This window comes from Perognathus longimembris, chromosome 6 (genome assembly GCF_023159225.1).
Source record: "Perognathus longimembris pacificus isolate PPM17 chromosome 6, ASM2315922v1, whole genome shotgun sequence".
Classification (NCBI taxonomy): Eukaryota; Metazoa; Chordata; class Mammalia; order Rodentia; family Heteromyidae; genus Perognathus; species Perognathus longimembris.
In genome coordinates, this window is record NC_063166.1 from 38,592,266 (window position 1) to 38,617,763 (window position 25,498).

Genomic DNA, 25,498 nt, shown 5'->3' on the forward strand with positions numbered 1-25,498 from the left:
ACAAAGGCTAAAGTGTATGAGCTGACAGAGATTTGAGGTGTAAATCTAATGGCTTCTATTGCCCATGCACTAAAATATGAAAAGGTAAAACAGGTCCACCACCATTGAATCCTTGAAATGCACTGGCAGAAGGAAGCTTCACATTATTCTGTTCAGTAGCAATATTTTTACCACCAAGGGTTTACAGGATTCCCACAGAAAGTCCAATAAATGAGCTCACATACAAATAATTATAATGCATTGGAGAAAATGAAGATTGTGAGAGATGGAACAGCCAGAGACTATATGTGTACATTATGCATGTAATTCTCTAGGAATGCAGGTCTTTTTATATGTTTACATTGCTCAACTCTTGATAATTATCTCCGATGTTTAATATTGGTCTTTTGCTTTTTTCTTCGGTGTTCTCCTCATTTAAAATACTATTTTCAGTAAGATATCACAAGAAATGTACACACTGCCCTACTATGTAACTGTACCCTTTTTGCACAACACCTTGTCAAAAAATTTGTGTTCAATTAATAAATAAATTTAAAAAAATTCCTGGGCTGGGGATATGGCCTAGTGGCAAGAGAGCTTGCCTCGTATACATGAGGCCCTGGGTTCGATTCCCCAGCACCACATATACAGAAAACGGCCAGAAGTGGCACTGTGGCTCAAGTGGCAGAGTGCTAGCCTTGAGCAAAAGGAAGCCAGGGACAGTGCTCAGGCCCTGAGTCCAAGGCCCAGGTCTGGCCAAAAAAAAAAAAAAAAAATTCCTAGCAAAAAAAATTACTATTTTCACTATTTTAAGAAAAATATACTAAAAGCAAAATTGATGATGGTGTTTTAATCCTATATTTAGTTTTTATTTGTTGTTGTTGATTGTGGGGCTTGAATTCAGGGCCTGGGTTCTCTGTCCTTTATATTCCAAGGCTAGTGCTCTACCAGTTTGAGCCATCATTCCACTTCTGGTTTTCTGGTGGTTCCTTTGAGATAATAGTCTCATGGACTTTCTTACCTAGGCTGGCTTCAGTCCACGATCCTCAGAGCTCAGCCTCTTGAGCATCTAGGATTACAGGTGTTAGCCACTAGCACCGTGGCTTCTATATTTAGGTTTTGAAGGAACCTAAAATGGTGTACAAGAATTCCAATTCCTGACTGACACTAATCTGAATCTGGATGTTTGATAGTAACTGTCTTAATGGGCCTACGCACGAGTACTTTCAGCAGGCAGTCACCGGGGATGGGGAGGTCAGGAGGTTGGAGAGGCCCAGCCAGGTGAGGGCAGGATGGCAGGTGGTCCCTCTTCTAGTAGCTCTGGTCACCTTGGCAGCTAGCTAAGAGAAGGAGTGGTCTGTGTTCGGTGCTGATGGGTTTTCCGGACATATCGGACCTCCCCCATCTCCAGCAGCAGAGGGTGTGGCTTGGAGGCCCGGGGCGGAGCGTGTCTGGTCAGAGGTTGACGTACATACGGCAAGGGGCGTGGCGTGACGTGCGGACGTAGTGTGGGGCCCAGAGGGACTAGAGCGCCAGAGCCCGCGAGTGCTCACTGGTGGTGGCGCCCCGACTGGCGCTATGGCGGCGGCAGCGGTGGGCTGTTGCGGCGCGCTGCGGTGGAAATGGCTCCTTTTACCCCTGAGTCCCGGCTTCCACGTGCCCCGAGTTGGGCCCGCATCCGCCTTCTGGTAATGGAGCCCCTTCCTCCGGGAGCTCCAGCGTCGTACGCTCGGATGGGTGCTCGAGGGGCGCGCCGGCCCTGGTGGCCGGGTGGGCGAGGCCTGGGCCCGACCCAGTGCGGGTGAGGGGTGCGTGCGCCGCGGCCGGGCTCGCTGTAGCTGTGACCCCGCGGCGGCCTTAGAGGCTCGGGGGTCGTCCAGCCTGTCAGTGCGCGGACTGGAGACCGGGGAGGTACATTTGCTCGCCAGCGTTGACTCCCCATTGCTCCCCGGTTGGAAGAGGCGCCCTGCCCAGAGTGTGGCTGGGGTGGGGCAGCCTGTAGTCCCTGCTTCGAGGGCAGTGGAGATGCGGCCCACACCAGGAGAAAAGTAGGAAACCTTGGCCCCAAAACAAACTAAAGCAAGCAAAGAGGGCTTGGCGTGTGCCTGCCTAACAAGCACAAGGCCCCAAGTTCAAACCACAGTACCATCAAGAAAAAGAACACCCCGAGAACTTCAGTGGCCCGTTAGTGCTGAGTGCTGGTCACACTAGAGTCATGAAATCCTGGCTTCCAAGTCTCCCTAGCCTTTTCCTACAAAACTTCTCTCCTCCAACTGTCTTCAGCTAAAACAAGAATGACAAGAGAAACCTGGCGTCATCTCCGACGTGTTGTCTAGAAAATGGCTGTTCGTGGTCTCCAGAGACAGCCTGAAGTTTACCGAGGTTCTGTTCCAGCCAACATACCTACACATACACATGTACACTCATATACAAACATACACAGTGCATGTATGCAGTTAACTAGAAATGAACATTTGCATTAATGAATAGTATTTCATTTCTACCGGCATTTAGGATCTTACTTTAAAAGCTACAAATTAAAACTTAGTTTGGAAGAAGAAAGGACCGCAAATCTGACCAGCTTTAAAATTTTCCATAGTGTAATTGACTAGCTTTTGAGTTTCGTACTTAGGTTTCTTTCACTGGTTTAGAATTTCTAGAAGTTTTTCAGGACTTTTGGTACAGGCGGACAAACATGTCAGTTGCTGCAGTTATGCATTTTAACTGAAAAACGGGCGTTTAATCTAGTTTCCTGTTTGCAGAAAGGATTGGGATGAGGTTACTATATTGCACTGTATCATACTTCTGATAGATAGTGTAGTGGTTGCAGGCAGACCCTAGCCACCTTGCTCCTCTCTAGACCAGTCTTTCTTTCTCTCTTTTTTTTTTTTTTTTGGCCAGTCGTGGGCCTTGGACTCAGGGCCTGAGCACTGTCCCTGGCTTCTTCCAGCTCAAGGCTAGCACTCTGCCACTTGAGCCACAGCGCCGCTTCTGGCCGTTTTCTGTATATGTGGTGCTGGGGAATCGAACCTAGGGCCTCGTGTATCCGAGGCAGGCACTCTTGCCACTAGGCTATATCCCCAGCCCCTTTCTTTCTCTTAACAAACATGTTTTGGGGCTGGGAATATGACCTAGTGGCAAGAGTGCTTGCCTTATATACATACATGAAGCTTTGGGTTCAATTCCCCAGCACCACGTATACAGAAAACGGCCAGAAGTGGCCCTGTGGCCAGAAGTGGCAGAGTGCTAGCCTTGAGCGAAAAAAGCCAGAGACAGTCCTCAGGCCCTGAGTCCAAGCCCCAGGACTGGCAAAAAAGAAAAAAGAAACTGGTTTCTCTGGACTTTTTTCTGTCACCTTACAAATAGAGTTAAAGATCAACTCAGCACAAACCTGAAAGCAAGTAGTGCTGCTTAATCCTTAAAAGAGGTGGCAGCCCCATGTAAGTAGGTAAAAACATTTCTGAAATAAACTGCCTCAAAACAGCTTGTATTTTGAACTTAAAACTGAGCGGTGTGCCAAAAAACTTGCTTGTAAGTCTGTTGTTTGGAATTAACCACCCTGTTCTTGTTTTGTAATCCCAAGGTGATTTGTTCCTGGCTTAGTACAAAAGTGTTTTCTGCCCTTGTGCTCAGTTACAATATTAATATTTACAGAATCTATCTGTTGAAAGGTTTTTTTCTTTAGCATACATTATTTGTACAAGAGGGTTTTATTGTGCCATTTCCACATCTGTAAACAATTCATGCCAACCAACCTTACTCCCTCTTTTACTCTCCCCCATCCCACTTCCCCTTTCTAAAACAATTCCAGTAGGTTTCCTGGATCTATTTTCATACATGCAAATACACTAACCATATTCTTCCTCACCCACCTGCTTTTGCTTACCCCTCTTCCCACTGGACCTCACCCTCTCCAACCTGTTTCAGGTTTTGGTGGTGGTGTTGTTTTTTTCCTGTCATTCTTTTTTTTTTTTTTTTTTAGTGTGTATTAATTGCACCAAAGGATTCCATTATAGTATTATTCCAGGCATTCACACACACACACACACACACACACACACACACACACACACACACACACACGTTTTGTTTAGAATAACTCTCCATTGCTTTCTCATCCCCTGCTCCCTCAATGGGAAAAAAAATATTCTGAGTTCAACCTTGGGACACCCAGTCAAAGATGAGCTCCTATCCTTCCCCAATCCCTGCCACCATCTCTATCTGGCAATCGGACTGAATGCTACACCAGTGCCTGAGCCCTGCTGGGCACATTTTGCCCTGAGATTGGAGAGAAAACTTGCTACTGCTTTCTAGACTCTTGCCTTGTAAAGTTTGTGAGAATTTGAAATAATGAATGTGAAGGGCCTAGAGCATAATAATCAGTAATTAGGAGGTATAATTAGTAATGATACAAGTAGTAATGGTATAAGTAATAATATAATATATAAAAGGCATATAAGTAAATTCCCAACATTCATTAAAATTTAAGCCCTAAGGGTAACTAATGGTTACCCTTAGATAACCATTAGTTTATAAGAAATAAGGGAGCACAAACTGAGGGTGGCTTTTTTTTTTGTGCCAGTCCTGGGACTTGGACTCAGGGCATTGTCCCTGGCTTCTTTTTTTTGCTCAAGGCTAGCACTCTGCCACTTGAGCCACAGCGCCACTCCCGGCCATTTTCTGTGTATGTGGTGCTGGGGAATTGAACCCAGGGCTTCATGTATACGAGGCAAGCACTCTTGCCACTAGGCCATATCCCCAGCCATGAGGGTGGCTTTTGTTGCTAAGTTAAGTGTGAGGCTGCAACCTTCAGATGCTCCCCTCTGCAAGGCTGGTTGTGAGTGCTGATTGGATTATCTGACCCTTTACTCTTCACTTCCCCTATGGTAATATTAAGTGCAATGTGCACTTCAGAGTGAAATTAATAGCATATGAAGTTCCCAGTAGTCAGAATGCAGACTCAGTGACAAATTCTGGGTATAGCTCAAGCTGGGATGTCCTTCCCTCTCTCTCAGAGTCAGTGTCTCTCTGAGGGCAGCAGCTCTGCCCCCTCAGTACCTTTGTGTTCCTTACACTCTTTCCAGACACAAAAGGAAAAGGGAGTCAGGGACAAATCTGAAGTGGGAAAGTATGCGTTCAGGGAATTGTAGAAATTTTATCCTCCAAGAAATTAACATTTTTAATACATTTGTCTTCAGTGTTGATTGCTTCTTGGAATTTCCTAGATAAATAAAAAAACTGGTAGCCTAGCTTCCAATCCAGACGTTTTGATGTAGTACAGCCCAGGTATCATTTAGAAGTTTTGGCAGATGATTCAGATTGAATTTGAGCCCCACTGAAATAGTGGGAGTCAGGAATTGTTCTTGTAAAAGAAGAACTGAGTAGGTGGCCACGTAGAGGGGTTGGTGAAAGTAGATTGAACTTGGTGACTTGAACCTTATTCCAGGGTCGCTGTCCCATAGCTTCTCTTTCATAAGATTGCACATGGTACATTGCGAATGCTAGTGTAAGGTTACTTACTCATCTCCTGATTGCCTCCAGGCTGCCGGACAATACAGCCTTAGTGCCCAGCACCAAGTAGGTGTTTAGGAAATTCATGCATTTGGCAAAGTTTTGGTGTTTTTGTTTTTTGGTGTTTTTTTGGTGGTGGTGGTATTGAGCTTTGAACTCAATGCCTAACACTTGAGCCAAACCCCACTGTGTGTGTGTGTGTGTGTGTGTGTGTGTGTGTGTGTGTGTGTGTGTGTGTGTTTTGGTACTGGTTCTCTCTTTTTACACTCAAGGCTGGTGCTGTATTAATTGATCCACAGCTCCATATCTGTCTGGTTAATTGGAGATAATCTCTTGGATTTGCTTGCCTGGCGGGCTTTGAACCAGGACCAGCCAGCCTCCTAAGTAGCTAGGAATACAAGCATGAGCCACCAGCACCTGGCCCCTTTTTGCTTTAGTTTGTTTTCATATAGGGTCTGCTAACTTTTTTTGCTTGTGCCATCTTCTAGGTGCCATCCATCTCCACCTCTTTAGTAGGATTGATAGAAATTTTGGTAGTTTTAAAAGCAGCTCCCAGGGCTTACATCAGGATTATTGAATGTCTTTCAGGATTGTCCCTTTAGAACACTTGGGTTACAGAGATGTTATTAGGAAGGGAGAAGGATTGGAAAAGACAGATGGACAGCTAGATGAAAGTGATGGATTTTTGTCTTCTGTTTCTTTTTTCCTATCCAAAAATTGGGAAAATTTTATCTTCAATGTGACTCAAGTAGTGAACAGCTGTTAGGGCTATTGAGGACCTTGTCTGTGTGACCTACTTTTCTTCCAGTGTGCACATAGTTGTTAATCCAAGGCCTGGGATGTTTTGAGAGGTCTTCTGATAAGCTGGAGCAAAAGTGTATTCATTTCAGATATCTGCATTTCTGTGGAAATAAAGCTTTCAGTAACTCTGTTGTCTTTAAGAATAAACCTTTTCCTTATGTTTGAAGTTGATTTGCTTCTGTTCTATTTATGAACAAATAGTCCTCTATTTTCCTTCTGTCACTCACAGATGGATGAAAGGTGTGGCATCTCCAAGGGATGCGCTGATGTGCTGATGCAGGTCCCTTAGGTGTACACTAATAGGAGAAGTGGACAGAGCACTAGAGAGGTCCTTTCTCCTTAGGCTAACTGCAAACCCTTCACCACCAAAAGCCAACCATAGCTCCCTCTGTCTTCACATTCTTGCTGTTGAACTTGGGCCTTTGGTCATGCTAAGCTTTCAGAAGTGTCCTCCCCATGACATTGTTTCTCAGAATTTTACCCATCTTTGGAAATTCATCTCAAAAGCTACTTTTCTTCCCTCCAGATCCCTCTACCAAGCTTTGATATGAACTGTCTCTCTGCCAGAGCCCCCTTCAAAATCCTCTGCTTTTGAAAATCCTTCTCCAGCATTGACTCCCATACAGCTGAACTTTATAGACTACATGAATTCATCCCTGGTTTCCTTGTAAACAAGTGATTTGGGGACTGTGGTAACTAGAAAAGGCACCTTTGGAACGGGCAGTCAAAGCATACATCCAGCTGAGAGAAGTTAGGTTTTTACAGAAAAAAGGGGAATGGCCATGGAAAAGGAAGGAAAGAAGCCTCTGAGCTGGTGCTCTGCAGGGGTGCAGAGGTATAGGGAGCTCTACCAGCAACCTTTCACCTGAAAACCATGCGTTTATGCATTGAGGAAAGGTTCAGCAGGAATGGGAGCCCTGGTCTCTAGAGTACAAGGAGTAATGAAGGGGAATGGTGGGGCTTTATTTTTATTTTTATTTTTTGGCCAGTCCTGGGGTGTGGACTCAGGGCCTGAGCACTGTCCCTGGCTTCCTTTTTGCTCAAGGTTAGCACTCTGCCACTTGAGCCACAGCGCCTCTTCTGGCCATTTTCTAGATATGTGGTGCTGGAGAATCGAACCCAGGGCTTCATGTATACGAGGCAAGCTCTCTTGCCACTAGGCCATATTCCCAGCCCTGTAGGCTTTATTTTTAACGAGAACCCTGTATGTGCTGTTGGCTCTCCTCAGGGAATGATCTTGTTTAAGCAAGTACAGGAAATACTAGCAGGAATTGTCCTATCCAGGTGCCTCAAAATCTCTTCCTCAGTTATAACAGTCCTCCTTGAAGGTTTGCAGAGCAAGTCTCCCATGTCTTTATTGTCCCTCTTGCTCAATTGGGAACAAAGCAGATACATCAATAAATGATTGTGTGCTAAAGGGAGCCTGTATTCACTGACTACATTGATTTGCTTCTGTTCTGATCCTGAGATAGCTGAAGTCATCCTAACAATGAATTAAATTCTTTAGAGGAACAGGAGGTTAATAATTAGGATATTGGTAGAATCAGTGTTGCACTGAAATTGCTTAATGGCCTTACTATATTGCTTATTTAGTAATATTTCTGCAGATAATGAACTTATGTTCTCTTATGTCTTCTTCCCAATTTCATCTTAAATTTTCCAGGAACTTTGTTAAGATTTGAAGTCCATTCAACATATTCTTTTTCCTGTGCTCCTCATTACTTGAAGTTGGCAAGTCAGATAAAACTGAATGAGGAAACAGGATTTTTTTTTTCTTCAATAGCGCTGTGGATGACCATGAGGTAGGAGTGCAGTTTCTCCGGGCATCTCCCCTGACATGTCCCCTGTACACATCACTGTCTTCTGCAGATGGGTGGGGAAGCTCTTGGAGCATGTATAGGAGCTTTGTACAGGCAGTACTGGTGCATATCCCTGGAGAGTCTGTTCTGGAGCATCCGGAAAGGCATAAGAGCCTCTGACAGGACGAACACTGGCAGAAGCCCTGTTGTGAGGCCTTGTCTGTGGCACACAAGACACAATTCTGGAATATGGACTTTGAATGGGCCACTTATGGGCACACAGGAGTATGTGTGTGCCATACTTGAGTGATTTAGAAAAGCCCCCTTCCACAAAGAATATATCTGCATGTTTACAATCAGCAAGATCATGTCAGTACAACTGGTGTTCCTGACTCAGTCCTGTTGCACATGGCTGGGTCACACAAGAAGTTCTGCACTTAAACAATAGTCTGAGACCAGGGCCTTCACTGGGGACCCCTGAAGACAAGCCCACCTTTATTGTGCTTCCAAAGCTGCTAAAGGTTCAGAAAGCTCATCTAGATCTACTCGGGTGCAGATCCGGCTCCAGGCTCCGCTCCTGTTGCCAGCTCTTCTGTCTCATTGTGCACAGCTCCATATCAACCTGCATGTGGGTATTCATGACCTCCAGCTCCTCAGGACCATGGGCATATATGGATGGATATTGATTTCAGTAAACCCTCTTGGTGCTTTTGTCAGATGAGCCCCTGACTGGGTGCTGCAGCAGATTCTAATGGGAAGATTCAGTTCTGCTAAGGAAGATGCAAACTCATGTTACAGTATAAGGCTGAAAGCTGAGGCACACTTCTGTATCCATGATGCCTGAGAGGGCTGCTATGCTGATTCATCCGTGAGAGGCATTTCTTTCATATTAAGTTTGTAAGTTCGGTGTGCTAAATGATTTTTCTTTTTCTTCCAGCACCACTGTGACCTCTGCCAAAGTGGCTGTGAATGGCGTTCACCTGCACTACCAGCTGACAGGAGAGGGTGCACATGCTGTCCTGCTGCTTCCTGGGATGCTTGGTCTGGATATTTTTAATGAATCCACTGTGTTATCTATGTTGTAATCATGTTACTAGATGTCAAATATTGATGGTTAATCTTAGTGCTTTGCCAAAATGTTTTAAGGGATATTTGCTATAGTCACATTAGAGTTGTTTATTAGCATAAGCCACTGGTGCTCAGCTTATTTCCTAGTTTCTAATTATAATGACAACATCTTTAGGACTGTTCATTTTAACTTAGTAAAATGCCATCTGAAGTTTATAATTTCCTTTGAATAACGTGGGTCAAAGATCATTACAGATTTTATTGTGATCTCTCTTATTTATGTCATTTTTTTTTTTTTTTTGGCCAGTCCTGGGGCTTGGACTCAGGGCCTGAGCACTGTCCCTGGATTCCTTTTTGCTCAAGGCTAGCACTCTGCCACTTGAGCCACAGCGCCACTTCTGGCCGTTTTCTAGATATGTGGTGCTGGAGAATCCAACCCAGGGCTTCATGTATACGAGGCGAGCTCTCTTCATTTCTTTATAATAAGAAGAATAGGTAATCAAGAACTAAACCATATTCATACATTTATTTCCATACAGTCTCATTAATTCTGAAAAGCTGAAGTAGTAATGGATTAAATGAAGACATAAGACCTCTGTCCTTCTCAAAAATAGCCACTAAGGGGCGATCAGCAGCAAGTTTTGTAAGCCCTGGGTAAATGATTCAGTCCTTCTGAAACTACTTTCCTGATTATCTTCAAAATAGCAGCTAACCCCTTTGTATTGAGATTATTATTGTATCTTTTTTCACTCTGATGTTTGATAGAATAAAGCATTAATCAGTTTGTAACACAGTGGCTGTTTTCAGGAAGCGGAGGGACTGATTTTGCACCCCAGCTTAGCAGCCTGAATAAGAAGCTCTTCACAGTAATTGCCTGGGATCCTCGAGGATATGGACATTCTAGACCTCCAGATCGGGACTTCCCAGTGGACTTTTTTGAAAGAGATGCAAAAGATGCAGTTGACTTGATGAAGGTGGGCCCCAGGGAACTACTTAGGGGGAGGGAATGGCTGGGACTGTCTTCATTTATTTTCTGTCATTTTTTCTCTAAACAAAGGCAGTACGCTGTGGTGTCTATAAAACAGGGATGGGAAACATCTGGCCTACAAAATCATTTGTTACGTGACTGGACATTCATTCTTCTTTTTAGCTGCCCACCATCCATCTGTCTATATTGATAATTTTGTATGGCCCTTGAATGATGTCATAAATATCCAAATGACCCTTGGCAGAAAAAATTTCCCCACCCCTGAAAATCCAAGAGTTCCAAGTAGATATAAAGAAGTAAGTAGATTTATTACATAGCTTAGCACTTAGAGACACCACTGCCAAGACTTTTAAGGCTTTGCCTTTCTGACAGATCTTAAGTCACATATAAATATAGTTTTTTTTTTTTTGGCCAGTCCTGGACCTTGGACTCCGGGCCTGAGCACTGTCCCTGGCTTCTTCCCGCTCAAGGCTAGCACTCTGCCACTTGAGCCACAGCGCCGCTTCTGGCCGTTTTCTGTATATGTGGTGCTGGGGAATCGAACCCAGGGCCTCGTGTATGCGAGGCAGGCACTCTTGCCACTAGGCTATATCCCCAGCCCTTAAGTCACATATAAATATAGTTTTGTTTTGATGGCGTGTACTGTATCCAACATTCTTCCAATTCTCTGTTTTCAGTGACCAACTTGTTAAGGAGAAACCTTTTCCTTACTGATGCATTTGTATTTGTCTTACAGTAGCTGCAGACTGCAGATGTCCTTTTTATCCATGGTTCTGCTCTTGATGCACTCTAGAAATACTAAGTGGAAAATTCCAGAAATTGTGTGTGTGTGTGTGTGTGTGTGTGTGTGTGTGTGTGTGTGTGTACCAATTCTGGGGCTTGAACTTAGGCCTCAGTGCTGTCCTTTAGGTTTTGTGTTCAAGGCTAGCACTTGAGCCATAGCTTTTTGGTGGTTAATGGGAGATAAGAGTCTCACAGATTTTCCTGCCTAGGCAGGCTTTGAACTGCCATCTTCAGATCTCGACCTCCTGAGTAGCTAGGATTATAGGCACAAGCCTCCAGTGCCTGGCTTCATAAAGTTTTCAATTCCTTTTTTTTTTTTTTGCCAGTCTTGGGACTTGGAACTCAGGGCCTAAGTACTGTTTCTGGCTTCTTTTTGCTCAAGGCTAGCACCCTGCCTCTTGAGCTACAGTACCACTTCTGTATTTTTCTGTTTATGTGATGCTGAGGAATCAAACCCAGGCCTTCATGCATGTGAAGCAAACATTCTACTGCTAAGCCACATTCCCAGCCCAAGTTTTTAATTCTTTTTAAAATTAAATTTTAAATTATTTTAATTAACACATTAAAACATAAAAATTATATATATTAATATGGCATGATGTTTTCATACATCTATACATTGTGTAATGTTCAAATTAGGTTAAACAGCTATCTCCTCAAACACTGATTAGTTCCTTATGATAAAAACTTTCAATATATTTTCTTTTAGCTTTTTGAAATGTAATTTTTTCACTATTGTTATCATAAGTTTTAAATTCCATGCCATTATGAGCACTATGATGAAATCTCATACTGCCTCACTTCATTCCTCCATCCACCTGGGACCTGAACCATCCCTGGTTTAGCATATTCATTCTGTTCTGCATGTGTGTAGAGAAAACTGTGTTATCAGATGCCCAGTGTGGGGCTTCCAATTGTCCCTACAGATTTCATTGTGTAGATACATTGTATCTAACTCACTTATCATGATGTTACCTAATTGAGTTGGATTTTAATTATAAATAGGAGTATAATAAACATTGTTATTAGTGGATTTAGCCTGCTTTCCTTGCTATTATGAATAATATTGTGGACATTTGGGATTTATTTCCTAGTAAACATGTGCTAGAATTTCATGTGAGTTCAGGAGACAATGTGCTGGGCTATAGAAGGTACATTCATTTATAGCTAAGTGCCAAATGATTATCCATAGTAGTTACACAACAATATCCTATCAAATATCTTGGACTAATATTTGTTAATGCTTCAGCTTATCCTTCTAGTCATTCTACTTTTATTCTAGCAACATCTCCTAGAAGCTGTGTCCATTTTCTTTGCCAAACACATTTTCAGAATCCTGGTTGTCTCACTGATGACTTAACACTCTTGTCTCCAGCTGTCTGCTGCCACAGGTATCGCCAGTGACTTCACCAGATTCCTGACTTGATTTCATCCAACAAATTGAAAGTTCCCTCTCAAATCCACAGTTTTGCTCTCAAAGCCTTAGTCACACACAGACACAGACACACAGACACACACACATTACATACACACACTATATGTGTGTCATGTCCAAGTACAAGTGATTTCCATTGCTCCTACTCCTTGACATTTTTATCCAACCAGAAGTCATATAGTTGTCATGTAATTCAAAACAAGTTTTTATGACAATTAGATACATCCCAGAGGAATAGAGAGAAAACACCATGTTCTCAAGTAGAACTTTCTAGGATTTTGCTTTTATTACTAATTGATCCTCCTAATGCTACACTTGTATTGGTTTTCCGCATTGTTGATGAATGCTCCTTTATTAGAGAAGAACAATAACTGTGCCTTGCTTTATCCTGTATTTATTACAGGCACTGCGATTTGAGCAGGTCTCCTTGCTGGGCTGGAGTGATGGTGGTATAACTGCACTCATTGCTGCTGCGAAGTACCCATCTTACATCAACAAGATGGTGATTTGGGGAGCAAATGCCTATGTCACTGATGAAGATGACAGGATTTATCAGGGTAAGTTCTGCCAACTGGAGATGTCACAATGATGATCCTTTTTTTTTTTTTTTTTTGTTAGTCATGAAGCTTGAACTTGGGCCCCGGGTGCTGTCTCTGAGCTTTTTTGTTCAAGGTTAGCACTCTACCACTTTGAGCCACATAATCACTTCCTGAGTAGCTAGGATTATAGGCTTGAGCCACAAGCACCCGACTGATAATCCTTATTCCTCTTTCTGTCTTATTCCAAATATGTATGGATAAGTCATATCCACTTCAGTTTCCATATCTCACATTGGAAGAATAATGGATTCTTAGAAAGTTGTACAACTAAGGAAAAGGCCAAAGAAAAGTAGTTCTTGGTTTACTACCATGAATAGTGACCTTAAAAGAAAGAGGATAAATGTGAAGTGTTGAGTCATAACCTCATTTAAAAGAATGTGAAAACTGGGAATGGTAGTCTTTACCTGTAACTCCATTTTTCAGGAGGTTTAGACAGGTGGATCATAAACTGGCTTGGGCTACATAGTGAGAACTCATTCCAAAAACTAACAATAAACAGAAAGAAAACCTACACGAGTGTTAAGGAAACATTAAATTTGAATATGAAACCTTATATTTTGGTTAAAAGAATTTCTGTGCTATTTGCATTTTTTCTTTTAGTGGTACTGGTGTTTGAACTCAGAGCTTATTAGGCAGGTGCTGTACTACTATACTACTCAGTCCATTTTGCTTTCATTCTTTTGATTAGGGTCTTGCATTTATGTCTCAGCCAGCTTGGACCATAGTCCTCTATTTATGCTTCCCAGGTAGCTCTTAGATAACAGTAGCATATATTCCATGCTGGATAGCAGGCATAAATACCAATGCTTCCAGCTTTTCATTAGTTAAAGTGGAGTCTCTTGAACCTTTTTCCTGGGCTGGCCTCAAACTGATTCTCTCATCTCAGCCTCCTAAATAGCTAGGATTCTAGGCATAAGCCACTGTGTCTGGCCTGTTTTCATTTTTAAAGTGGTCCTTCAGGCTTCTCTTTGAGTGTTTTAGAGTCACTAATGCATAGGTAAGCACACTGTAGGTCAAATATGGCCTGCTGCTTTCATTTGTAAGGCCTGGGCACCAGTTGAAGCAAGTTGTATAAGCTGTAGACACTAAGCCAAGTTATCCATCCTCATTTCTCTTGTACTCCCAGCATTGTTGCCCATGGTCTGCACTGGTAGCCTGAACAGTGGGGACTTTTGGTAATTGCTAGGCATCCAGCCATAGAATTACTCATCCTATGGCCAGTTGAGATGGTCCACCCCAAATATTTGGGTATAAGTGGGTCAGGCATTCCCTCTCATATGTATATGTGTTCATATCATGCCTTTAAGTAGCCTCTTGGCCTGCAAAATCTGATATATCTACTCTAGCCTTATATAGTAAGACATTTTTGACCGTGGGATTTCATAAGCCTAATCCTTTCCAGCTGTTATACTCAATGGCTATGTCCCATTATAGAATCTTAGTTCATTACAGACATGTTTCTCTTTTTAAATCTTATTTATTTTTTGTTAATGTGGTACCAAAAAATCAAACCCAGGGCCTCATGCATGCTAGGCAGTACTCCAATACCCAGACATCCTATTTCTTAAGAAACTATTAAAGTCTTTAGTGGCAAGCTGATTGAGTTACCATCCTGTCATAATCTGTTCTCCTTGTCATAATAGTTCTCTTTCCTGGCTCTGGGTCTGCCTTGGGCAGAGCAGGCCATTCCACTGTCTTGCTATCCTTTCCCTCCCATGCCTTATGTCATGGATACCTAACTTCCCCTCAGTCAATGATTTCTCTCCATTGGACTCTTCCTCAGCCTACAAAAGTGGGCACAATTCCTCCTTCAAAGCATTGTCTCTCTCACCTGTAGTTACTACCTTACTGTGCTTTGTTCTTTGATCTGTTTTCTGCTTCTGCTTCTATGCATTGTTTTTTTTTTTTTTTTTTGGCCAGTCCTGGGCCTTGGACTCAGGGCCTGAGCACTGTCTCTGGCTTCTTCCCACTCAAGGCTAGCACTCTGCCACTTGAGCCACAGCGCGGCTTCTGGCCGTTTTCTGTATATGTGGTGCTGGGGAATCGAACCTAGGGCCTCGTGTATCCGAGGTAGGCACTCTTGCCACTAGGCTATATCCCCAGCCCCTATGCATTGTTTTTTTTTATTCCTTCTTCAGTTCCATTCTGTTTTGTGTTGGCCCCTCTATTTAATGGGTTTCACTGTACCAAACATAATCTTGTCAAAGATGATGGATACTTTCGAATTGTCTATAGTATTCCTTGTCTATAGTATTCCACAGCCAAGTTCCATTTGGATATTGATATTTATTTTTTTCCATTTCCTGGAGTTCATTTCAATAAATGTTATTTTATGATGTTCTTTTTTTTTTTTTTTTTTTTTGGCCAGTCCTGGGCCTTGGACTCAGGGCCTGAGCACTGTTCCGGACTTCTTTTTGCTCAAAGCTAGCACTCTACCACTTGAGCCACAGTGCCACTTCTGGCCATTTTCTATATATGTGGTGCTGGGGAATCAAACCCAGGGCTTCACGTATACAAGGCAAGCACTCTTGCCACTAAGCCATCTTCCCAGCCCTTCAATAAATGTTATCTTATATGAAGCCATTGCACCTTCATTTGGATATTTATAACAAATAGTCACAGGCCATACAATTTATCAATATGGACAGACAGGATATGGGCGACTGATGAAGTGTCTGTCCTGTCATATAGCAAATGGTTATATGTCCATGGGCCAGATATTCCCCACCCTGCAAAAGTTTATAGAGTCTATAGCAAACAACCCTTATGTTAGTCAGTTTTCTGGTGCTGTGACAAAATACCTGACTATCTAATTTCCAACTAAAGGGAAGGAAGGTTTATTTTGGCTTAAAGTTTCAGAGGTTTCAGTCCACTTCTGTGTATCTGTAGCAAGTCAGAATTTCCTGACGGTGGGAGTGTGTGGCACAGATCATTGCTCACCTCATGGATTTCAGAAGCAGAGAGGCAGCAAGTGGCCAGGATCACAACACACTCTTCCAAGATAAGCCCCCAGTGACTTGTTTCCTCTAACCAAGCCCTACTACCTAAGAGCCCACTCGTCTACCATTGACAAGGTCATCACCCTCAGGATATAGCCACTCCTCAGTAGCACCACCATCTGAGGGCCAGGCCTCCCACATAGGAGCCTTTGGGAGCATTTTATATCCAAACCACTAGCTTTTGGTTTTGTTGATTTATTTCTGCTATTTTTGTTTTCAGTTTCATTGTTTCTGCTCTGATCTTCATTCTAGTTGCTTTGGGCCTTGAGTCTCAAAGTAGAGTCATGACTCATTGAGACCTTTCTTTTCTAGTGTAAGCTTTTAATGCTGTAAATTTCCCCCCAGGAACTGCTGAATATAAACATCCTACAATTTTTGATAAGTTGTGTTTTCATTCAGTTCAGAATATTTTCTAATATCCCTTCAGACTTCCTCTTTTGCCCATAGGTATTCAAAAGAATAATATCTAATTTCTGAAGAGTTAGGTTTTCCTAGACACTTTTTTGCTATTGATATATAGTGAAATTCCATTAAATTCAGGAAACATACTTTGTATGATTTCAGTTGTTTTGTTCCCCAGAACATGATCTGCCCTGGTCTAAAACTGAGCTCATTATTTCCTGACCTTTTCCATATTCCACCCTGCTCACTTGTTCTTTCCTTAATCACTATCTCTAGCTATCAGCCACATCTTCCTCGGACATGTAAGCCAGAGTCCCAGAGTCACTTTTCTTGGGCTATCCTGAGGTATCCTGTGCATCTCCTGCATGTAATGAATTGCCACTGCTTTCCCCTTCATTTCCCTGTGCCCTTGCTCCTGCTGTTGTGCTGGCCTGCATCTGCCTTCCTTTCTAGACACATACTCCTCAGAGTCATTTTTTCACCTTTGTATTCTGCCCCCAGACCCTGCATCAGAAGGCATCCCAGACCCCTTAGGCCTGGTAGAGCTTTCCTTAGAGATCCTGCAGCTCTTGCACAGACTTGCAATGTGGTCCTTCTCCTTGGGCACTACCATCCTCAAGACTTTGTTTCACTCACTGTATTATCAGCTCACTTTTTGGTGACTCTGACTCTCCTTTCTCTATGAACAATAAGTAAATCTGTCTTTCGAATTCACTACAATCTTTACTCTTTGGTTTGACATCTCTTCCCTTTCTAGCCATTGTTGCTGTCTTCTTATCTCTTAGTTCTGCCCTTTGACCAGGTGGCTTCTGACCCATTGGTCTAATGGAGCCAGTGCCTTGTGGACACTTGGATGTCCTCCAGTTCTTTGATCCTTCAGAAACATTTGGTGGCTCACTGCAGCATTTGCTCATGTTGTGTGTAATATTGACCACACTCCTCTTATTGAGGACTTTCTGTGCTGAAGTTCTGGCTGCTATGTTCTCTGGACATTGCCCCCTCTCTTTGGTCATTCTTTAGCTTTGATGTGTCCTCAATCTTCTCTGTGGGTCTGAAATGCTGGGGTCTTTGGGTGCCACCCATGATGTGCCTTATTTCTTTCTCTCTGTTCTCTCCTCTGTCTCTGTCTCTATCTTTCTGTCTCTCTGTCTCTGTCTCTGTCTCTCTGTCTCTCTGTCTCTGTCTCTGTCTCTGTCTCTCTCTCTCTCTCTCTGACAGTCTTTCTGTGTTGCTACTGGCTCAAGCAGTCCTCCTGCCTCAGACTTCCAAGAGCTGGGACTACAGGTGCGTGCTGCCATGTCTAGCTCTCTTCTCTTATCCCCGTTGCCTAGCTTGACTTAACTTCTGAATCCCAGATATTTTAACATTGTATTGAAGGGTGGGGATTTAGCTCAGTGAAATAGCACTTGCCTGCAAGTGCAAGGCCCTGAGTTCTGTCCTCAGCTCCGGAAAAAAAAAGGAGGGGGGGCTTCAACATTGTATTGACTTTTTTTATCTGGTAGCTCTGGACATACCTCAAATTTGGCACATCTAAAATGGGAACTTACAGTCTTTCCATAGACTTGTTCTTCCTGCTGGATTTCTTTTTTGTTAAATGATATACATTGGAATACAGTAGTTCCTGATTTTACTTGGTTTTAGTTTCAACAGTTTTAGTTATCCCTGGTCTGAAATTTTAAATGGGAAATTCCAGAAATAGATGATGATGATTACATTTAAAGTAAGAATAGAATGGTGTATAATCTCACCAATCTGCTCTGTATTGCTACTTTCTGTCTGGAACAAGAGTAGACCTTGTCCAGAATATTGACACGGTGTATACTACCCGCCTGTTAGTCACAGGTAGCCATGTTGATTACCAAACCAACAGTTAAGACTACATGGTGCTTGTAGTCAATAGGGCTTATTTTACTTATGGCTTCAAAGCATAAGAGACAGTGCTGAAATTTTTATATTGTTGTAATTAGCCTGTTTTATTAGTAGTTATTAATCTTATATTATTTCTAATTTATATATTAAACTTGTTCATGTATGTATGTATAGGACTATATGTAGTGATTGGCATGTATAGGGTCCTGTGCCATCCAAGATTTCAAGCATCTGTCTTTCATGGAAAGGGGAAACTGCTGCACATAGCTGCTGTTTACAAGTTCCTGACTAGACTGTAAGGGCTTAGAGGCCAAGCCTTGTGTCATCCGAGTATATATTGGCTGTAACTGGTTCATAATGCTTATGAACATTAATGGAGAGTGAGCAAGTTTCCTTTATTACAGTTCCAGGTTTAGCACAGATTATATGCTTAAAAAGAAAGTATATCAGCTGGCTGCCAGTGGCTATAATCCTATGCCTATAATCTTAGTTACTCAAGAGGCAGAGATCTGGTGATGAAGGTTTGAAGTCAGCCCTAGCAGGAAGGTCTTTGAGATGCTTATCTCCACTAAACTACAAAAAACAAACCAACAAAAAAAGCCAGAAATGGAACTGTGGCTCAAGTGGTAGAGCACTAGCCTTAAGCGAAAGAAGGTCAGGGACAGAGCCCAGGCCCTGAGTTCAACCTCCAGTACTGACACACACACACACACATGCACGTGCACAAACACACACGTGTATCAGTTTCTTTTCCTTCATTTGAATGCAGATTAGTTCTCCTTTGAATCAACACACAGTTTGATTCAAATAATTATTTTTGAGAATTTAAGCATAATTACTACTTAATCTTTGTTGGTAATTATGCTTTGGGTCAAAACAGTCTTCTATTGAAATAAATTAGCAAAAGCAAATATATAAATACAAAGAACATTTCTGAGTGTATATTACATGCCAGGCATTGTTATTTGATAATTTTTTTTTCCAGTTTTGGGGCATGGACTCAGGGCCTGAACACTGTCCCTGGCTTCTTTTTTGCTCAAGGCTAGCACTCTGCCACTTGAGCCACAGAGCCACCTCTGGCTGCTTTCTATATATTTGTGGTGCTGAGGAATAGAACCCAGGGCTTCATGTATACCAGGCAAGCACTCTTGCCACTAGGCCATATTCCCAGCCTTTTTTGATAATTCTTATGTTAATGTATTTCTCGTTATTTCAGACTGTTGTTATGATTATGATAAGGAAACTAGCAGAGAGGCCTAGTAACTTTCTCAGTTATCACAGAGCTGAGCTGTGATTGACCCATATACTTGTATTGATTCATTATAAAGGCAGATTTTATTGTTTTTTTTTTTTTTACTAATGAATCATCTACAAAATAGCTTAGAGTTCGTATTTAGCTTTAATACCCAATTTCTTCCATACCAGAACTTAAAATTTGTAATTTGTGTTTCTCAATGTGTCAGAAAAATGCTGTTATATAGACATCACTAGTCTTCTGTGTCTCTGTGGGGTTCTTCATCTATGGATTCAAGAAACCATGGTTGAAGGTAGGCAGTATGGCTCATGCCTGTTATCCCAGCTACTCAGGAGGTAGGGAGTAGGATAGTGGTTAGTGGCCAGCCTGGACAAAAAGTTCATAAGACCTTCATTGCAATCAATAGAATGTGGGTGTGGTGGTGCTTGCCTGTCATCCTAGCTGTGATCAAAGTGTAAATAGGAGAGCCATGTTTAGGCCAACAACTCCATCTGGAAATAATGAAAGAGAAAAGGGCTGGGCTGTGGCTCAAGTAGTATGGTACCTGCCTGGCAAGTAGAAGGCCCTGAGTTTAAATTCCAGTAGTGAGAAAGAAAAGAAAGGGTAGGGGAAGGGGAAGGGGGAGGGGAGGGGAGAGGAGGGGAAGGGAAGGGAGGGGAGGGGAAGGGAAGGGAGGGGAGGGGAAGGGAAGGGAGGGCAAGGGAAAGGAGGGGAAGGGAGGGGAGGGAAGGGGAGGGGGAGGGAAGAGAAGGGAAGGGAAAGGAAAGGAAGTACGGCTGAAAATATTAGGAAAAATTATATCTGTGTGTCTGTGATGAATATAGACCTTTTGTCATACAGGATTCTGTTTAGCATTAAAATTGTGTTAGCTAGAGTAAATAATGTAGAGACGATTTAAAGTATAAGGGAGAGCCAGGAGCAGATAACTCACACCTGTAATCCTAGCTACTCAGGAGGCTGAGATCTGAGGATCATGGCTCAAAGCCAGCCCAGGCAGCAAAGTAAATTACTAAATAAATTACTAAAAAAAGCCAGAAGTGGAGTGATGGCTCAAGTCACAGTGCACTAGCTGTGAGTAAAAATAAAAGCTCAGGGACAGTGCCCAGGCCCTGAATTCAAGCCCCAGGCCTGGCAAAAAACAAAAAGTATATGGGAAGAGCTTGAACATCCTTTTTTTAATCCATGGGGTTCTTGGATCAAATCCTTGCAGACACTAAGAGAAAGCTATAACATTACTGTTATGCAGTCAAGTTAGGGAAGTATTTCCTTTTATCTTATACTTTTAACTGACAGCATTCAGGGCCAGTCTGTTTTCACTCACTAGAAGGCACAGGCGTAGGACCCAGTGTAGAGGCCTTCTGCTCAGTGTAGACCTTGAAGGAAGACAGATAATTACCTGTGAATGTAGGAAACAGTGCAGAGCTGTGAAAAGTGTTCAGAAGAACAGACAGGGAGGGTGATGAAGTGGCTTCCTGACTTATGAGCAGAGACCTGGGAGATGTGAGGTGTGGACCAGACAGGCACTCGGGAACCTTGCAAGCAGGGGTCAGTTAGTGTAAGAAGTAACACATGCCAGGGAGTGTTAAAGAAAGTTAGAATGATACTAGAATGATACATCTTGTCCACACTTGTATTTTTCAGGTATCCGAGATGTTTCTAAATGGAGTGAGAAAGCAAGGAAGCCCCTAGAAGTCCTGTATGGGTATGACTACTTAGCCAGAACCTGCGAAAAATGGGTGGATGGCATAACAAAGTTTAAACATCTACCAGATGGTAGGTGGCTTGTGATGGTTCCTATGCTGATTAGATAGATGTATGCATTCCTCCCTGATGTCCCAAGATTTGAGTGATTAATGTGCTGACCATTTTCCTCACACAGAAAACAGTAGTTCTATGCAATATGAGCTTTTGTGTGGCAAGTCTTCTTTAGGCTCAATGCAGAGCTGCATGTTGTAAAAGTTCACTCTTCTGAGCCTTTATAGCATATGTCATTTTTCCCTTCAGTCTTATGGAGGTGATGACAAAATAGTTCTCCAGAAGCCTCTGTTTCTCTTTTCTAATTCCAGAATGCATAATTAGCAACAAAGTCATGGTATAGACAATACTTTGTTTTGAACATTTAGACATGTCACTCCACTACTCATCTTCTCTCACAAGGACAAAACAGGAAGATGTTCCTGTTGTGGTCTTCCACTCTAGCAGAATTAGTGTAAAGAAGAGAGCCCTGACACCTTTCTGAAGATGACTCCCTATGATCAGTGACTCCCTTCCTTTATCTGAAGAATCAGCAAGATTATCATGAGCAGTAAGACTTGATGTATTTTAGAGCCCTTCTGAATTAAAGTCTTTTTGTATGAGCAAGCTTTCCAGATAGCTGCCTTAGCAGAAAAATAAGGTTTATTTTAGTTTACATTAGTCCATGATAAGGGAGAGGCAATGGGGCAGAACATCATGACAAGAGCACATGGCATAGCACAGCCACTTATCTCATAGCTGAGAAGGAAAAAAGAAAGAGAAGGCGTCTGGGGTCCTATAGTCACCTTCAAAAGTGCACCCCCAATGATGTGAAGACCTCTACTAGGCCCCACCTCTTAAAAGATTTATCATCTCCCAATAGTACTCTGGGGAATAAGTCTTCAAAACATAGGCCTTTTAGGGACCTTAGTGATCTTTATAAACCTTGGAATCTGTTTGTTCTCTCTCTTTCTCTCTCTCTCCCTCTCTCCCCATCTCTCTCTTTCTTTCTCTCTCTCTCTTCCCTCCTCCTCCCTCCATCTCCATCTCTGTTTACCTCTCTTTCTCCTTGCCTCCTTTTTTTTATAATCATGGAAAGAATAGAGTAGCTAGGATTTAATCTGGAAGACTTACTGACACAAAATACTTGTGATTGAAGGACTAGTTTGTTCTATCAGGTAGTTATTTCCAGTGTTTCCAGTCATATCAAAACTTGTATAAAAAGAAATTTGGAAATGTTCCATTCCTGGTTTAAGTTCAAAATAGCCTTGTAATGATTCTGTTCCAATGCAGCATCTGCCTTTTAAACAGGTCCTTGAGATGTATTTTCCTCTGATCTTAGAAGAAACTTCTGTAAAACAATTAGTTTACACTGTGAAATGTAAACTTTTGTATTTTATTGAAGAGTGCAATTCCAAGATAGGAAGATCCAAGGCAGAAATAGAGTTTGAACAATGATTCAAAGCTATATATAGCATGATGTGGAGGATCCAATAGTGCAGAAATATCTTGTAAGATCCCTTTATTTATAGTTGTCCTCTAAGATTTACGGATGCTTGGCTTAGTACAGGAGTTAATTGCACAGCTTCACAATCAGGTGGGTCTGCATTTGAATTATAGCTCTATCACATGGCTTTCTGTCAAAACAGATGGAGGCAGATGACTTAACTTCTCTGCACTTTAGTTTCCTCTCTGTTACTGGGCTGTGGTAATACGTACTTCATAAAATTGTTCAGATTGAGTGGGATAAGACATGCCTGTCCTAGTGCACTTTACAGTGTTTGATAGACAATTTCTGTTTGTTATTATAGAAGCACTCAGTTTCTATACAGTGACTTACTGAGTGAGGTAAAATGTGTAAGCCTTGTAAATATTTAATAGCATACCATTCTTGGCACACAGGGAGTGCTTGGCTATGTCATCATGATCTGAATAGATGGCAAATGTGTGCCATCCCAGCCTCAGGAGAGGGAGGCTTCAAAGACCTAGACATCTACTTCCCCTGTCATCAGGCCATCTCATTTGGTGGCGAGCCATCTGCAGAGGTCAAGGCCTGTCCCTTGTGGGCAGCGGCATGAGGTTGGCTCCTAGCTAGCTCTGCTGTAGTTCTTTCCTATCAACACAGGCAGAGGTAGGAGAGGGTGAAGGAAAAGTTATATGTAAGGTTAGCCCCTTCCATGTGGCGCCCTGTGTAGGTTTACCAACCACATGGAATTAGGATTTTTCCTGTTTTGAGACTGAAGCTGAGCCTGGGCAGAAGCTGGAACACAGGCTGGCCATCACTGCCTCAGTAATTCTGCTCTCATCAGGCCCAGATCCGGACCCTCAGGTCTCAGAGCATGGGAGTTGGGAAAACCACCCAGGCTCCAGCAGTAAAAATCAGCAGTTTTCCAGGAGCACATTACAACTCCTATCTGTGTGATGGGTTGCGGGACCTTACCACTATTTTGAGATGTGATCTCAGAAAGTGTCACATCTACCCAGTGGCTGATGGGCCACCCTGTACGACAGAAAGACTTGTAGTTTTCTTTGTTTGATTTGTAAGTTATTAATTTAAATTAGGCAAAGCAGTTTGTTTGCTAAGGATAGCTTATCAACAAACACAAAAGAGCAGAGAAATGCAAATAGAAACCCAAGGCTGTTAGAATTGGAAGGAGTCCCAAATTCAAACCAGTTTTCACAGACACAGAGGTAGGCATTAGTCATCTTTCCATCACTAACAAAACACCTCGGTTCCAGTTTGTGGTAAAGAGGCTCCATGGCTTTGGTCTCTGAGGCAGGGCACTGTGGTAGGAACATGTGATAGGGCATACTGGCATACATCATAAGTCAGGGAGCAAACGAGAAGAGAGGATGAGATGGGGCCCTCCAGTCTCCTTGACAAACACTCCAATGACATAAAAATCTTACACAAGTCCCCATCTTCTAAAGGTTCCATCATAACCTACTAGCCCTTCTCCAGGAACCAAGCCTTTACCACCACAAGATCCAGGCTGCATCAGTGAGGCTGTGTGAGCTGCTTCTTCCTCTATCAGAATGCTTGCATTGAGGTGATTTCTGAGCTTTGCCTTGCAGGTAACATCTGCCGACACTTGCTGCCCCTGGTCCATTGCCCCACCCTAATTGTGCATGGAGAGAAGGACCCTCTGGTTCCACGTTTCCATGCAGACTTCATCCATGAGCATGTGAAAAACTCAAGGTGAGTCCAGCCTCAGCATCTCTGAAAGTAAGCAGGAGCAGTGGAGGTTTTGGGTGTGTATGCCCCCATTCATTTAGTAGCAGTGCATTTAGGGTATCATAGGGACATGGAGGTCACCAACCCTGTCCAATGGGAAGCCAGTAGCTGCAAAGAAAGGGCTTCTCTGAGTCTTGTGATGGGTAAATGTGCAGATGGGAGCTAAGTTTAGTTTTTTTTGTGTGGTTTTTTTTTTTGTTTTTTTTTTTTTTGGCCAGTCCTGGGGCTTGGACTCAGGGCCTGAGCACTGTCCCTGGCTTCTTTTTGCTCAAGGCTAGCACTCTTCCACTTGAGCCACAGCGCCACTTCTGGCCGTTTTCTGTATATGTGGTGCTGGGGAATTGAACCCAGGGCCTCATGTATATGACTCTTGCCACTAGGCCATATCCCCAGCCCTTTTGTGGGGTTTTTTGGTGCTGGTCCTGGAGCTTGAGCTCAGGGCCTGAACACCATCCAGAGCTTTTTAGTTCAAGTCTAGTACTCTGTCACTTGAGCCACAGTTTGCCTTGTAGCTTTTTGGTGGTTAATTGGAGATAGAGTCTCATGAATTTGCCTGATTGGGCTGTTTTTGAACCTTGATCCTTAGATTTCGGCCTCCTGAATAGCTAGGATTACAGGTGTAAGCTACAGGCTCCTGGTGCTGTTTAGATTTATCAATCTTATTAGCTGAAACAATTTTGTATAATTTGGGATATTTTAGTTTAGTTTCTGTAATTATAAAAGTACTGCCTACCCAGGAAAAAATGCATAAACAGGAAAACATACATGTTTAAATACTGTCATCATTTTAATGCATGATACATATATATTTATATGTATTTACCTATATTAGTTATATATTTTATATATAATTTTTATATGTTTACAGGTTTCATATATATTAAAATATATTTATACATTATTTTTATATATTTACCTATATTTGTCTGAGACTGGCTTTGTTTCTCACTTGAAATTATGTTGTAAACCTTTTATATATTTCAACTTTAAATATGCATACACAAAAATGAAGAAACTTGTTATCAAGAATCTCAAACTCCT

General features: G+C 42.4%; 1 protein-coding gene across 1 annotated transcript in view; it reads left to right on the forward strand.

The window, feature by feature from the left end:
- The first annotated feature begins 1,519 nt into the window (after nt 1–1,519).
- The window catches only part of Bphl (biphenyl hydrolase like), a 30,430-nt gene continuing 6,451 nt past the window's right edge, over nt 1,520–25,498 (forward strand). Inside the window, exons 1-6 of the mRNA XM_048348579.1 lie at nt 1,520–1,667; nt 9,028–9,131; nt 9,966–10,132; nt 12,768–12,921; nt 21,130–21,261; nt 24,298–24,421. Of these exons, the coding sequence (XP_048204536.1) occupies nt 1,558–1,667; nt 9,028–9,131; nt 9,966–10,132; nt 12,768–12,921; nt 21,130–21,261; nt 24,298–24,421 (791 nt within the window). The 5' untranslated portion in view covers nt 1,520–1,557. The remainder of the gene's footprint in view (nt 1,668–9,027; nt 9,132–9,965; nt 10,133–12,767; nt 12,922–21,129; nt 21,262–24,297; nt 24,422–25,498) is intronic.